General features: G+C 35.5%; 1 protein-coding gene across 4 annotated transcripts in view; it reads left to right on the top strand.

The window, feature by feature from the left end:
• RNF13 (ring finger protein 13) overlaps positions 1-15,052 on the top strand; it is a 163,586-nt gene that overhangs the window by 117,063 nt on the left and 31,471 nt on the right. For all 4 annotated transcript variants that reach the window (XM_029940060.1, XM_029940059.1, XM_029940061.1 and 1 more), the window contains one exon: positions 7,350-7,443. In XM_029940060.1, coding sequence (XP_029795920.1) covers positions 7,350-7,443 — 94 coding nt within the window. The remainder of the gene's footprint in view (positions 1-7,349; positions 7,444-15,052) is intronic.

Below are 15,052 nucleotides of genomic sequence, written 5' to 3'. Positions count from 1 at the left end.
TTCTGTTCCAGGATCCAAAACAGGGCACCACATTGTATTTAGTTAGCATGTCTTCCCAGGCTCTGTTCTGGGACAGTCTCTCAGTATTAGGTGTTCCTTGTTTTTAATAACCTTGATGGTCTTGGGGAGTCTGGCCAGGTATCTTGTAGAATGTCCCTCATCTGATAGCAGTTTTTCTTCTGATTAGACTGGGTTATAGGTTTTTGGAGGAGGAGGGAAGTATAGGTTTTTAAAAACAGAGGTGAACTGACAGGGGTACATGGTATCTGTATAACATAACTACTGGTGTTAACATTCATGCCTTGATTAAGCCGGGTTTCTCCACTGCACAGTTAATATTTTTCTCTTTTTCTATTATATTCTAACTTTGGAAGTGAGGCACTAAGTATAGCTTATCCTAGAGGTGGGGAGGGGCAGGCATTAAGATCTGACATGAGGAGTAGGAAAGAGTATCTGCCACACATATTCTGTTATTTTGAATTCTTTTGTAAGAAAGATTTGTCTCTTCTTGGCATTTATTTATTCAATAATTTATTTATATTAGTTACATACTCCTATATATTTTATTCTTTGGGTTATAACCCAACACCCCATTATTTATGTTGTTTAAATTTTAAGCTTTAGCCATGAGGAGCTTTGTCAGGCTGGGTCATGTGTCCCTTTGATTGGATCCATCTTTTTATTTTTCTAAGCACTTCTTTTGTATCTGATACTATAAGAAGCTTCAGGCTCATCTTTTATTTTTCTTGCCCCAGCCCTAGAATTAGATGTTTCTCCAAGGAGCCTTGGTTTCTTTTATTGAATAGTTGTTTTTAGAAACTGAGATTTGGACACTGGACATTATTTTTATATATTAATCTTGTATCTACAAACTTACTGAATTCTACTCTGGTAATTTGAATTTGTTCATCCTCTTGGGCTTTCAGTATAGAGCAAGGAATAATAGAAGGAACAACACACAGAAAATTCCCTTGGCAAAGTAGGAATAGACATAAATACCCTTAAGCTGATAAAGATTATTGACTAAAAACTGAAAGTGAACATCATTAAATGGTTAATGTATTAGAAGACTTCCCTTGAGGGGTATCTGGCGGTTCAGTTGATTAAGCGTCGGACTTTGGCTCAGGTCATGATCTCACAGTTCATGAGTTCAAGCCCCACGTTGGGTTCCATGCTGACAGCTTGGAGCCTGGAGCCTGCTTCGGGTTCTGTGTCTCTGTCTCTCTCTGTTCCTCCCCTGCTTGCCTCTGTCTCTTTCTCTCTCTCAAAAATAAATAAACATTTTAAAAAAAGACATCTCTTGAAAGTTAGAAACAAAAAAGGATGCCTGTTGTTGTACTTCTTATTTAATAGTATGCCGCATTTTTCTGATAAACCAAGAGAAAAAAAGCCATATAAGGAATTGAAATAAAGAAGTAAAACTTTTTTTCCCCTCATTTTATGATGATTGTGTGCAGAATTATTTCTTTCATCTGTTGTTATGATCATTCGGGGTTTTTTCTCTTTTAGTCTATTTTTATGTTGGATTACATTAATTTATTTTGTAAATTTAAAAAATCCTTGTATTTGGAATAAACTTTATTTGATTATGATGTATAAGCTTTGCCTTTCATTTTGGATTATTCAAATTTCTAATGTGGATCAATTCTACATTTGTTCATAGATGCAAAAATCCTAAATATAATATTAGCATTCTGAATGTCCAGGTAAGGGAAAGCTTTGGAATTATGGAGGTAGAATAATCTTAACATCAAAACTGGACAATCCTATGAGCACATGGAACAGCCACTATAGAAAACAGAATGACAGTTCCTCAAAAAAAATTAATCAATAAATTATCATATCCAGCAATTCCACTTTGGGTATATACCCAGAAGAATTGAAAACAGTTGGACAGATAGTTGTACACTTCTGTTCATAGCAGCATTATTTGCAATATTCAAAGGTGGAAGCAACCGAATTGTCCATCAGTGGATGCACAGATAAAATGTAGCATAGACCTACAGTGGGATGCTAGCTTGAACAGGAAGGGAATCCTGGCACATATACAGTATGGGAGAACCTTAAGGACATGCTAAATGAAATAAATGAAATGAAATGAAATAAGCTAAATGAAATAAAGACATGTTAAATCCAATAGTCGCAAAAGAACAAATACTATATGATTCCCTATCCATGAGATACCTAGAGAAGTCAGATTCAGAGACATAAAGTAGAATGGTAGTTGCCGGGAGCTGTGGAGAGGGGAAGATGGGGAATTATTGTTTAATGGGTACAGAGTTTCAGTTTTGCAAGATGAAAAGAGTTTTATGGATGGATGGTGGTGAATGTAACACAGTAATACTTAATGCCACCCAACTACACACTTAAAAATGGTTAAGACAGTATGTTTAGTGTTATGTGTATTTTACCATACAGTTGACTCTTGAGCAAAATGGGTTTGAACTGCATGGGTCCACTAGTCAGTTACAAATAACTAACTAAACAAGATAAAATTCCCATAAAACTAATTACCCTTATTTTCTGTTTTCTAAAGTAGTTTTTGATAAAGTTGGCGGTTATATATTACTTTTTGGTGAAGGTTGTTTATAAAATGATCTAGATCTGCTGACTGTTTTCATAGTTACCTGGACATTCAGATCATTGTCTACTTTTTCAGACTATATTTCTAAGAAATTGTCTATTTTATGTTTTCAAGTATATGTGGGGTAAAGTGATTAATAGTATTTGTATATTCACATAACTATTTTTAAAGTTTATTTATTGTGAGAGAAAGAGAGAGTGCAAGTGGGGGATGGGCAGAGAGAAAGAGAATCCCAAGCACCGACAGTGCAGAGGCTGATGTGCGGCTCAAACTCACCAACCATGAGATCATGACCTCAGTTAAGTCAGACACTTAGCTGACTGAGCCGCCCAGGCAGCCTTCACATAACAATTTAAAGAGCACTTCTTCTTCTTTTTTTTTTTTTTAAGAGAATTTCTACTATATGTGAAGTGAGTTCTCTTTATTCATATCTGTCCATGCCTTTCAAGGTGATATCAATTTATCTGTTTTGTCTTTCAAGGCAGTAGACCTTGAGGGTTTTCTTTTTCCTTTCACATAACAAATATTTATTTTGCTTCTATGATGAATTAGGCCCTGCTGTACAATCTAAAGATTCATCATTGTACCTAAAATCGGTAAAACTCTCTGATGTAAAGCAGCTTACATTCCACTGGAAGTCACATTCTAAAGTGTTCACTTTTTTATGTCTCTCATGAATTTCTGCTCTTAGCATCACTTTCTTCTATTTAGTTTGGATATATTGCTTTTCTTTTTCTAGCTTGTTCAGCTGAATGCTTATTAATTTTTTTCTTTCTAGATTTAGATTTAAATGCATTTAGATTATAAATTTCTGTTTAACAATTATGTTAGCTACAACTCTGAGCTTTTGATAAGGAATATTTTTATTTTAATTTGGTTTACATTTAAAAATATTTTTTATTGTCATATGGAATATTTCTTTACCACTCTTGATGTTTCCATCCACGTGAAGGGAGAACTCAGTTAACTCTAACTTCTAGCACTTCCTTACCCTCTCACCCATTTGGTGAGGAGATGAAGTATCTTACCTGTGTGGAGTATCTTAGGGGAGATGAAGTATCTTACCTGTGTGGAGTATCTTAGGGGAGATGAAGTATCTTACCTGTGTGGTGTACTTGGGAACAATAAACCTGAGCGAAGCTCCGCCTTTCTCTTGGGATTAACCGATTTCCAACTTCTCCAGGACTAGTTCTGCAGTTTTGGGGGTGAGGGAATGGAAGGCCTGTTCCATTCCAGAGCTGTTTTATCTGTAAGGCAATCTCATTCTTTGGTTCAGTAAAAATTTCATTTCTTTCTCCACTGCATTAGGTACTCCACCTGCATCTATCTGCCAGTTCATGAGCTTATTTCTCAAGTTTTTTAGAATCCAGGTGGCAAAGAGGCATGCTAATTTTAAGGCCTCCTCAGAAACTCTAATGTTCATTATGATTCCTTATGTGACTGACTTATAAACTATTTTAATAAAGTTTTAAATTTCTAAAAATATATACTTTTTCCATATCTTTTTTTTCCCTATTGAATTCCAATTTAATTTTATTGTGGTCAGAAGACATTGTATGTTATAGATTCCTTGGTTATTTCCAAAGACCTGCTTTGTGGCCAAATTTTGTGAACATTCCCCATGTATGTGAAAAGAATTGTGGAATTCAAAGTTCTGTATATGTATATTAGTTTGAGCTTGCACATTTGTTTTGTCTAGTCTTTTTTTTAGTTAAAAAAAATTTTTTTAAATGTATTCATTTTTGAGGGAGAAATAGAGTACGAGTGGGGGAGGGGCAGAGAGGGAGACACAGAATCTGAAGCAGGCTCCAGGCTCTGAGCTGTCAGCACAGAACCTAATGTGAGGCTCGAACCCTTGAGTAGTGAGATCATGACCTGAGTCACAGTTGGATGCTTAACCAACTGAGCCACCCAGGGTCCCCAGTATTTTAAAAACCATTTTGACATAGAATTCTTATAACGTAAAATTGACCCATCCCTAGAGTGTATAATTCAGTGATTTTTGGTATATTCACAGAATTTGTGCAGTCATCACAATTCTCTATGTTGTTTTGGTACTTTTGTGTTTTTGAAAACAGTGCTGGGCAATAGAACAATACTGTGAAGCCTAATTTATTGTAATTTTTAATTTTCTGAATGAAAAAGATAAAAAGAGGGGCACCTGGGTGGCTCAGTCAGCTGAGTGTCCAACTCTTGATACCAGCTTAAGTCATGATCTCACAGTCATGAGATAATGCCCTGTGTTGAATTGAACTCTGTGGTGAGTGTGGAGCCTGCTTAGGATTCTCTCCCCGACCCCCAGCCCCGTCTCTGCCTCTCACCTGCTTGTGTACTTTCTCTCTCTCAAAATAAATCTGTAAACTTAGAAAGAAAAAAAATATAAAAAAAGAAAAAGGTGAGATTAATTTAAATACTATAAGCTAAAGTATATTTCAATATTCAGTTAATATAAATATGAAATAGATTATACATTCTTTTTGTTCTAAGTATTTACAATCTGGTATACATATTATATTTTTATAGCAAATCTTAAAGGAGACTAGCCATATATCAAGTATTTGGTAGCTACATGTATCTATCTAGTGGCTACCATATTGGGCAGCATAGGTCTATAGTCTAAATTTTTTGTTTCAACTGTAAATTACTGAACTTGGAATTTGAGTATTTTTCCCATAATTTTGTTTTCTAGATGAAGTGGTTTTTTAAATTGTCATGGCTACCTTCTAATGATTTTTGTCTTAAATTCTATTTTACTTGATACATCAGCTTTTCTTTTGCTTAGTGTTTACATGGCATATCTTTATTCCTTTATTTTTTACCTTCACATTTTCCTTAATGTGTCATTAAGTTTTAATCTTGTGTCTTATAAATAGCATACAGTTGAAATTTTTTCTTTATCCAGTATGATACACTCTTCAAAAAAAACCTGTTGAATTTAATCCACTTACGTTTTTGCAATTATGCATACATTTGGAATAATTTCTATTTTTTACTTTTTTAGTTTTTTTCTTCTTCTTTGCAAATTTGGATTACTTCACTTTTTCTTTCTGCTACTAGTTTAAAAGCTTTTATTGTAGTGTTATTCTTCTAGTGGTTACTATTCAATTTATAAAAAGCATTTATTGAGGTATAATTAACATATAACAAACTGCACATATTTAAGTTGTACAGTTTGGTAAGTTCTGGCACACATACACACGTACGCGCACGTGCACACACACGCACACACACACACATCTGTGAAACCACTACCATAGTCAAGATGCTGAAGTATCAATCAGCTCCAGAAACTTGCTCGTGCTCCTTGATAACCCTGCCTGTCAACCCATCCTGTCCTCTTCCTTCTCCTCCCCCCAGCCCTAGACAACTGCAGATCTGCTTTTGATCACTGTAGATTAGTTTGTATTTTCTTCAACTTTCTACATATGGGATTCTACCTTATGTACTCTTTTATGTCTGCCTTCTTTCTCTCAGAATAATTATTTTAAGGTTTATATATTTTATTGAGTATGTTGATTCATATATATATATTTTTTACCCAGTTGCATCTGATTGTATGATATATCACAGTTATTTTTAATCCATTTACCTGTTGATAGGCATTTGGGTTGTTTCTGGGTTTTGGATGTTACAAATAAAGCTGACATGGACATTTGTGTGCAAGTTGTTATACAGACCTGTACTTTTATTTCTATAAGTAGGAGTGGGGTGATTGAGTCATATGGTAATTGTGTTTAAATTTATAAGAAGTCATAGCATTCCAAAGTGGTTGTACCAACAGTGTGTCACAGTGCCAGTTCCTCCACCTCCTTGCCAACACTCGATACAGTCAGTATTCTTTTTAATTTTAGTCATTCTGTTCTATACAGTGGTATTTGTGATTTGAATTGTCATATTCTCATTGACTAATTACGTTGAATTGAGTATCTCTTCTGGTGCTTATTTGCTGTGCATATATCTTCTGTGGTGAAGGGTTTTTTCAAATATTTGGCCATTTTTTCCTATTGAGTTGCTTGGGTTTTTTTGTTTTTGTTATTATGTTTTGAGTTCTCTATAAATTCTATATACAGATCCTTTATCAAATATGCAATTTGCAACTATTTTCTTAGTCTGTGGCTTGTCTTTAATTTTTTAATAGGGTCTTCTGAGGAGAGAAATCCTTCACACTGATATAGTCATATTTGTCAAAATCTTCTTTTTATGGATATTACTTTTGGCATTTGGCTCTGTCTCTGAGGACTGCTTTTCATTTTTTGCAAGCATAGTAACTTATAGTTGAAATATTCTGTGGATTTTATCCAGCATTTCTGAATATGCATAGTACAGGTGTTATATAGTACTCCTATTCAGTTTGCTGCTACAGCTGAGAGTGTGGTGACTAAAAAAATGTATGTTTGAAAATTTTATTCATTTGTAATTTATAGGAATTTCAACTCTGCCTTCTTGATCTAGTGGAATCTTTGTAACCTATGGTCTACCATTTATATTTGCAAACAAACACCAGTTCTATGTTATTTCTAATGTTTCTGTTAAAGTAAGTAAAGATAATTTGGGTCAGTGAATAAAAATTCAAAGCATAATATCTGGGGTAACTAATCACTTATGTAATTAGTGCTTTAATTAATAATAATACGATTAGGGTGTTAGTAAACTGAATTTGATTTGCAGCAGCTATCCAGAAACTTAAAACATGTCTATTATTTTAATGGCTATTTTCTATTTGCATGTTTAATACCTGATTTTCTTTTTTTACTTTTATTTTTAGATCACAAAATTTGTCCAGGATAGACATAGAGCTAGAAGAAACAGACTTCGTAAAGATCAACTTAAGAAACTCCCTGTGCATAAATTCAAGAAAGGTAAGTGGATATTTTTATTTTCTAAATAATCACCATTAGTTTATTTAAGAATATATAGTGACTGTACTCTAATACTACCTTCTCTGTCTTTGCCATACACTGTGGCTAATACTATTGATAGTGAGTTAATGTGTGATGGTCTTTTGCTGTGGTTACTCTGGTGAAGGTGAGACGGGGGTAAATGGTCTGCAGAGAAGTTACAAACAGTAGTGAAACTTGACCAGAATGCTTTTTATTGTCACCATGTGCCAGCAGTTCTGAACCTAAGTGGATAAAATGCTTCTGTGCATTAGGATGGTCTACACCCCCTGACACTGGGTTCGCTCCCTCTACACCATGCACCACGAACTGAATTAACACTGTATTCACTAAGCACAAAGTTAATAAACTGCATTAACTAAACACACATGTAGCTATTATATTTTTTAAATATTGTTTCATTTCATTTTAATTTTCATATTCCTATGAACTGGGTCCTTTAATGGGCATTATGGATGAAGAAATAGAAGGGCAGAGAGCCAAAAAACTTTAAAACCACACAGCCAGTACCGACAGAGCTGGGGAAGGGTGTATGTCTAATAATCTAGCCAATATAACTTCTGCTATTTATGCTTTAGTGAGCTTTTGGTACAGGTACATGCTTGTTAAATCCTTTTGGCCTGTAATCCCCAGACTTTTCAATTCTATATACCAGTAAAAGTGTTCTGTTTTTTAATTCAGGAGAGAAAATGCAGAGAGGAGAAATGGTGACGGCATTAAAATTTAGTTCTGCCAAAATTGTATTTTCCAAGTAATAAAGTGTTTTTAAACCTTCAATTTATAATGACTATTATTTTATGAAAAGTACAAAATTTAATACAGGGAAACTATATGTTAAGAGGAATAAATAGAGACATTTATAAAAACGTATTGCACTGTCATCATTCAGTGTGGATTAAGTACAAGTTATTCATAGGTTAGAAGTGGTTCGAGGACAGGCTCTAGGAATCACTTTTTTAAGCTCCATTTTGTGTGCATTTTTGTGTTTCCTAAATCTAGAAAAAAAGTTTAAAAAGTTGGTATTGTCCTGGACATGCATGGTTGGTTTTTCATCTGAATAAGATGAGTAGACATTACAGGATTTTGAGCAGAGGAAAGGTAATATGTCAATTAAATATTAAAAGGGTCTTTCTGCTGCTATGTTAAGAGTGTAGAGGGACACAGATCAAAGCCCACTGCAGTAATCCAAGTGAGATATGAAGGCGGCTTGGACTAAGTGGTAGCAATGGAGGAGGTGAAGAAATTTTAAATTCTGGATATATTTGGAAGATGGAATATACTGAATTTAGTAGCAGACTAGATGCGGGGAGAAGAAACATGGATGGCTCCAGGTAGGATGAATGGCATTGCCTTAAACAGAAATAAGAATGGTTATTAATAAATGGTGGAGCAGGTTTTGAATGAAAATTGAGGAAATTCGTTTTGGGTATATAAAATTTTAAACATCTAGTAGGTGTTATAAATGAGTCTGGAGTTTAAGAGAGGGATCTGACCTGGAAGTATTGTATAAAGATATACTTAAACCATGAGTCTGGATGACAGCGCCAAGAGAGATGTATGGGTGGACAGAAGAATACCAAAGACCTAGGGGGGCGTTCCAGCATGAAGTAAGAAAGAAGAGGGACTGGCAGTGGAGAGGGAGCTCAAGTGACCAGTTATGTCAGGGGAAATCAGAAGAGAGCAGTTTACTGGAAACTGAAGAGATGCAAGTCTCTCAAGGAGCAAGGAGTGATAACCTGTGTCACATGCTCCTGGTAGATAAGTAAGATGAGAGCCAAAAGGCAACCATTAGAAGTTATTGATTATCTTGATGAGCAGTTTTGACAGGCCAAAAACCCGACCGTGATGGGTTTAAGAAAGAAGGTAAGGAAAAGGATCAGACACAGTAACTAGAGGCAACCTTTTCAAGCAATTTAACTACAAACAGAAGCAAACAGATAGGGTAGTAGCTGATAGAGAGTTGGGTTAAGAAATAACAGCACATTTGCTGAAGGAAATTGATGATACAGGTGACAGATGGGAGAGTTGCTGTAATACTGTCTTCGAGAAGGTGAGGAGGAATGGGTTCTGGTACACGAATAGGTGGACTGGCCTCACAAGGCAACATGGAGAGTTGAGCTAAGGCAAGGTAGAAATATGTGGGTGCAAAATCCTGGGACATGGGTATTTATGATGGTAAGTCTGTGGAAGTTTTCTTTCCTTCCATTTTCAGTGAAGTAGGAAACACGATTATCGACTGCAGGTGACAATGGGAGAGGAAAGGTCAGAGGTCAGAGATGTAAGGCAGAAAGGTATGAAATATTCAAGGAGAGTAAGTGGGCAGATGGACCAGGGCAATGTAGTACGATTGCCTGGCAGCCTGAACCTCCCTTTAAAGTTTAATGTTTTGTTTTTGTTTTTGTTTTTGTTTTTTTATAAATAGAGAAGATTGACAATAAACTATTAAAAAATAAATAAATAAATAAATAAATAGAAAAGAGAGACAGACAGTGTGAGCAGGGGAGGGGCAGAGAGAGAAGGATACACGGAATCTGAAGCAGGCTCCAGGCTCTGAGCTGTCAGCACAGAGCCCTTCGCGGGGCTCAAACTCAACAAACCGTGAGATCATGACTTGAGATGAAGTTGGCCGTTTAACCAACTGAGCCACCCAGGCGCCCCTAAGGTTTATTGTTATGAACTAGTCAACATAATGATGTTTTTCTCATTTATTTATTTTGGGAGAGAAGAGTGTGAGTGGGCAGAGAAGAGGAGAATCTCAAGCAGGCTCTGCACTGTCAGCACAGAGCTCCATGTGGGGCTCGAACTCATGAAACTATGAGATCATGACCTGAGCCAAAATTAAGAGTTGGACATTTAACCAACAGAACCACCCAGGCACCCGTGGAGTGGTGTTTATCCTTACCATCCTGCTTTTTTTTTTTTTTAATGTGAAGTATAACATGCAAGAAATAGAACATAACTACCCTTCTAGATTATAATCCTTTCCTTCTCCCTGGAAGATCATTCAGGTTTATGATAAATAATCATTTTGCTGTTTTTGTATTAAGTTTTACTACCTGTGTATTCATTCCAGAACTGTATGATTGAATTTTTCCTATTTTTGAATTGAAATTTTAAGTTTTTATTTTAATCATTTGGTGCTCATCACAACAAGGGTACTTCTTACTTCTTAATCCCCATTACCTCCCCCTCCTCTGGTAACCATGAGTTTGTTTTCTATGGTTAAGAGTCTGTCGCTTGGTTTCTCTCTCTCTCTCTGCTTCATTTGTTTCTGAAATTCCACATAGTGTGAAATCATTTGGTATTTGTCTTTCTCTGGCTGACTTATTTTGCTTAGTATTATACTCCACCCATGTCATTGCAAATGGCCAGATTTCATTCTCTTTTATAGTTGAATAGTGTTCCATTGTATACAGACCACCTCTTCTTTATCCATTCATCAACTGATACTTGAGCTGCTTCCATATCTTCACTATTGTAAATAATACTGCTGTGAACGTAGGGGTGCACTTTTCCCTTTGAATTAGTGTTTTTGTATTCTATGGGTAAATACCAGGTAGTGTGATTGCTGGATCATAGCATAGTTCTATTTTTAACTTTTTGAGGCACCTCCATGCTGTTTTCCAGAGTGGCTGCAACAGTTTGCATTCCCACCAATAGTGCTAGAGGGTTCCTTTGTCTCCACATCCTTGCCAACACCTGTTGTTTCTTGTGCTTTTGGGATTAGCTGTTCTGACAGGTGTGAGGTGATATCTCATTATTTTGATTTGCATTTCCCTAATGATGAGTGATAATGAGCAACTGTTCATGTGTCTGTTTTTAGAGAAATAACTGTTCATGTCTCCTGCCCGTTTTTTTTAAATTTTTAAAAAATTTTTAATTTTTGAGAGAGAGGGAGAAAGAGACAGAGTGCATGTGAGACAGGGGCAGAGAGAGAGGGAGACAGAGTCTGAAGCAGGCTTTGGGTTCTGAGTTGTCCGCACCGAGCCTGACACGGGATTCAAACCCACAAACTGAGATCATGACCTGAGCCAAAGTCAGATGCTTAACTGACTGAGCCACCAGGCACCCCTGCTCATTTTTAACTGGAATGGTTTTTGGATAGTTAGGGTTTGTTGTTGTTTGTTTGTTTTAGTGGGCACTGAGTTTTAGAAGTTCCTTATATATTTTGGGTATTAACCCTTTATTAAATATGTCATTTGCAAATATTTTCTTCCATTCTCTAGGTTGCCTAGTTTTGTTGATTGTTTCCTTTGTTGTGCAGAAGCTTTTTTATTTTGATGCAATCCCAACAGTTTGTTTTTGCTTTTGTTTTCCCTGCCTCAGGAGACCTATCTAGAAAAATGTTTCTATAGCTGATGTCAGAGAAATTACTGTCTGTGCTCTTCTCTGGGAATTTTATGGTTTCAGGTCTTACATTTAGGTCCTTACTCCATTTTGAGTTTATTTTTGTGTATAAGAAAGTGGTTCACTTTCATTCTTTTGCATATAGCTGTCGTTTTCCCAACATCATTTGTTAAAGACTGTCTTTTTCTCATTGTATATTTTTGCTTTCTTTGTGAAAGATTAATTGACCATATACCCATGGTTTTATTTCTGGGTTTATTTCTGTTCCATTCTGTTGATCTATTTTGTGCCAGTACCACATTGTTTTGGTTCCTACAGCTTTGTAGTATATCATGAAATTTGGGATTGTGATATCTCCAGGTTTGTTCTTCTCTTTCAAGATTGCTTGGCTATTTGGGGTCTTTTTTGGGTTCCATACCAATTTTAGGATTGTTTGTTCAAGTTCTGTGAAAAGTGCTGTTGGTATTTTGATAGGGATGGCATTAAATCTGTAGATTGCTTTGGGTAGTATGGACATTTTAACCATATTTAACAATGGACTTCCAGTCCATAAGCATGGAATACTTTCCATCTCTTTGTGTCATCTTCTGTTTCTTTCATAAGTGTTTTATAGTTTTTAGAGTATAGTCTTTAACCTCCTTGGTTAAGTTTATTCCTAGGTATTTTTGGTGAAATTATAAATGGGATTATAGTCTTAATTTCTCTTTCTTCAGCTTCATTATGAGTGTATAGAAATGCAATAGGTTTCTGTATAGTGATTTTGTATCTTGCAAACTTACTAAATTGATTTATCAATTCAAGAATATTTTTGGCAAGTCTTCAGGGGTTACTGTATAATAGTATCATGTCATTTGCAAATTGTGAAAATTTTACTTCTTTGCCAATTTGGATGCCTTTTAGTTCTTTTTGTTGTCTGATTGCTGTGGATAGGACTTCCAGTACTATGTTGAATGAAAGTGGTGAGAATGGACATCCTTGTTCTATTCCTGACCTTAGGAGAAAAGCTCTGTTTTTTCCCCATCAAATATGATGTTAGTTGTGGGTTTTTCATATATGGCCTTTATTGAGCGCTTTTATCCTGAATGAATATTGTATTTTATCAAATGGTTTTTCTGTACCTATTGAAATGATTGGATGGTTTTTATCCTTTTATTGATGTTATATAGCAAATTGATTGATTTCTGAATATTGAACCACTCTCACATCCCAGAAGGAAATCCCACTTGATCTTGGTGATTTTTTTAGGTGTATAGTTGGATTTGATTTGCCAATTTTGCAGTGTCTTTATCTGGTTTTGGTAGCAGGGTAATGCTGGCCTCATAGAATAAATTTGGAAACTTTTCTTCCTCTATTTTTTAGAATGGTTTGAAAAGAATAGGTATTAACTCTATTTTGAAATGTCTGGTAGAGGGGCGCCTGGTGGCTCAGTCCGTTAAGCGTCTGACTTCAGCTCAGGTCATGATCTCAGTCCATGGGTTCGAGCCCTGCATCATTGGGCTCTGTGCTGACAGCTCACAGCCTGAAGCCTGCTTCAGATTCTGTGTGTCCCTCTCTCTCTGCTCCTCCCCTACTCTCTCTCTCTGCTCCTCCCCTACTCTCTCTCTCTGTCTCTATCTCTCAAAATAAAATTAAAAAAATTTTTTAAATGTTTGGTAGAATTCACTTCTGAAGCCATCTGGTCCTGGACTTTTGCTTGTTGGGAGTTTTTTTGATTAGTGATTCAGTTCTATTGCTGGCAATCAATCTGTTAAAATTTTCTATTTCTTCCTAATTCAGTTTTGGAAGGTTTTATGTTTCTAGGAATTTATCCATTTCTTCCAGGTTGTCCAATGTGTTGGCATACAGTTTTTCATATTTTCTCATAATCCTTTGTATTTCTGTAGTATCAGTTGTTATTTCTCTATCATTTCTGACTTTGTTTCAGTTATCTCTCTTGCTCTTGCACTCTCTCATGAGTCTGGCTAAACGTGTATCAATTTTGTTGATCTTTTTGAAGAACCAGCTCCTGGTTTCATTGATCTGTTCTATTGGTTCTTTTTAGTTTCTTTTTTGTTTATTTCGGCTCTAATCTTTATTATTTCCTTCCTTTATTTGTTTAGTGTAAAGTTTAGGTGTAAAGTTAGGTTATGTGAGATGTTTTCTTGCTTCTTGAATTAGGCCTATATTGCTATAAACTTACTCTTATAAAAACTTTGCTGCATCCCAAAGATTCTGGGCCACTGTGTATCATTTTGTTGCTACGTATTTTATTTTTAATTTCCTCTTTGATTCTTGGTTGACCCAACCATTGTTTAGTAGCATGTTATTTAACTTCCATGTATTGGTGCTTTTTCCAGATTCTTTTCTTGTGGTTGCTTTCTAGTTTTACACTGTTGTGGTCAGAAAAGATGCAAGGTATGACTTCAGTCTTTTTAAATTTGTTGAAATTTGAGTTTTGGCCTAATATGTGATCTATTCTGGAGAATTTTCCATGTGCACTTGAAAAGGATGTGTATTCTGATGTTTTTGGATGGAATATTCTGAACATATCTGTTATATACATCTGGTCCAATATGTATTTCAGAGCCACTGTTTCCTTACTTATTTTCTGTTTGGATGATCTATCCATTTATATAAGTAGGGTGTTAAAGCCACCTACTGTTATGGCATTACAATTAGTTCCTTCATGTTTGTTACTGGCTGCTGTATGTATCTGGGTGTTCCCTTGTTGAATGCATAACTGTTGACAACTGTTGTATCTTTTTGTTGGATTGTACCCTTTATAATTATATAGTGTCCTCTTCTTTGTCTCTCATTACAATCTTTGTCTTAAAGTTTATTTTGTCTCCCTTGGCTTTTTTTTTCCACTTCCATTTGCATGTTAAATACTTTTCCCTCCTTTCAACTTTCAAGTTGATGTGTCTTTAGGTCTGAAGTGAGTCTCTTGTGTGCAGCATGTAAATGGGTCTTGCTTTTTTATCCATTCTGTCACCCTGTGTCTTTTGATGGGAGCATTTAGTCTGTTTACATTCATAGTAATTATTAATAGGTATATACTTATTGCCATTTGGTTAATTATATTATGGTTGTTTTTGTAATTCTTCTCTGTTCCTTCTCTTGTTCTCTCCTCTCATGGTTTGCTGGTCTTCTTTAGTTGTATCCTTGGATTCCTTTCTTTATTTTTTTGCATATCTATTCCTGGTTATGATTTGTGGTCACCATTAGGTTTATATATCACATCTCC

The sequence above is a fragment of the Suricata suricatta genome, chromosome 5 (assembly GCF_006229205.1).
Source record: "Suricata suricatta isolate VVHF042 chromosome 5, meerkat_22Aug2017_6uvM2_HiC, whole genome shotgun sequence".
In the NCBI taxonomy this organism is placed as follows: Eukaryota; Metazoa; Chordata; class Mammalia; order Carnivora; family Herpestidae; genus Suricata; species Suricata suricatta.
The sequence above is the reverse complement of the archived record's forward strand: the minus strand, read 5'-3'. Positions and strand labels throughout refer to the sequence as shown.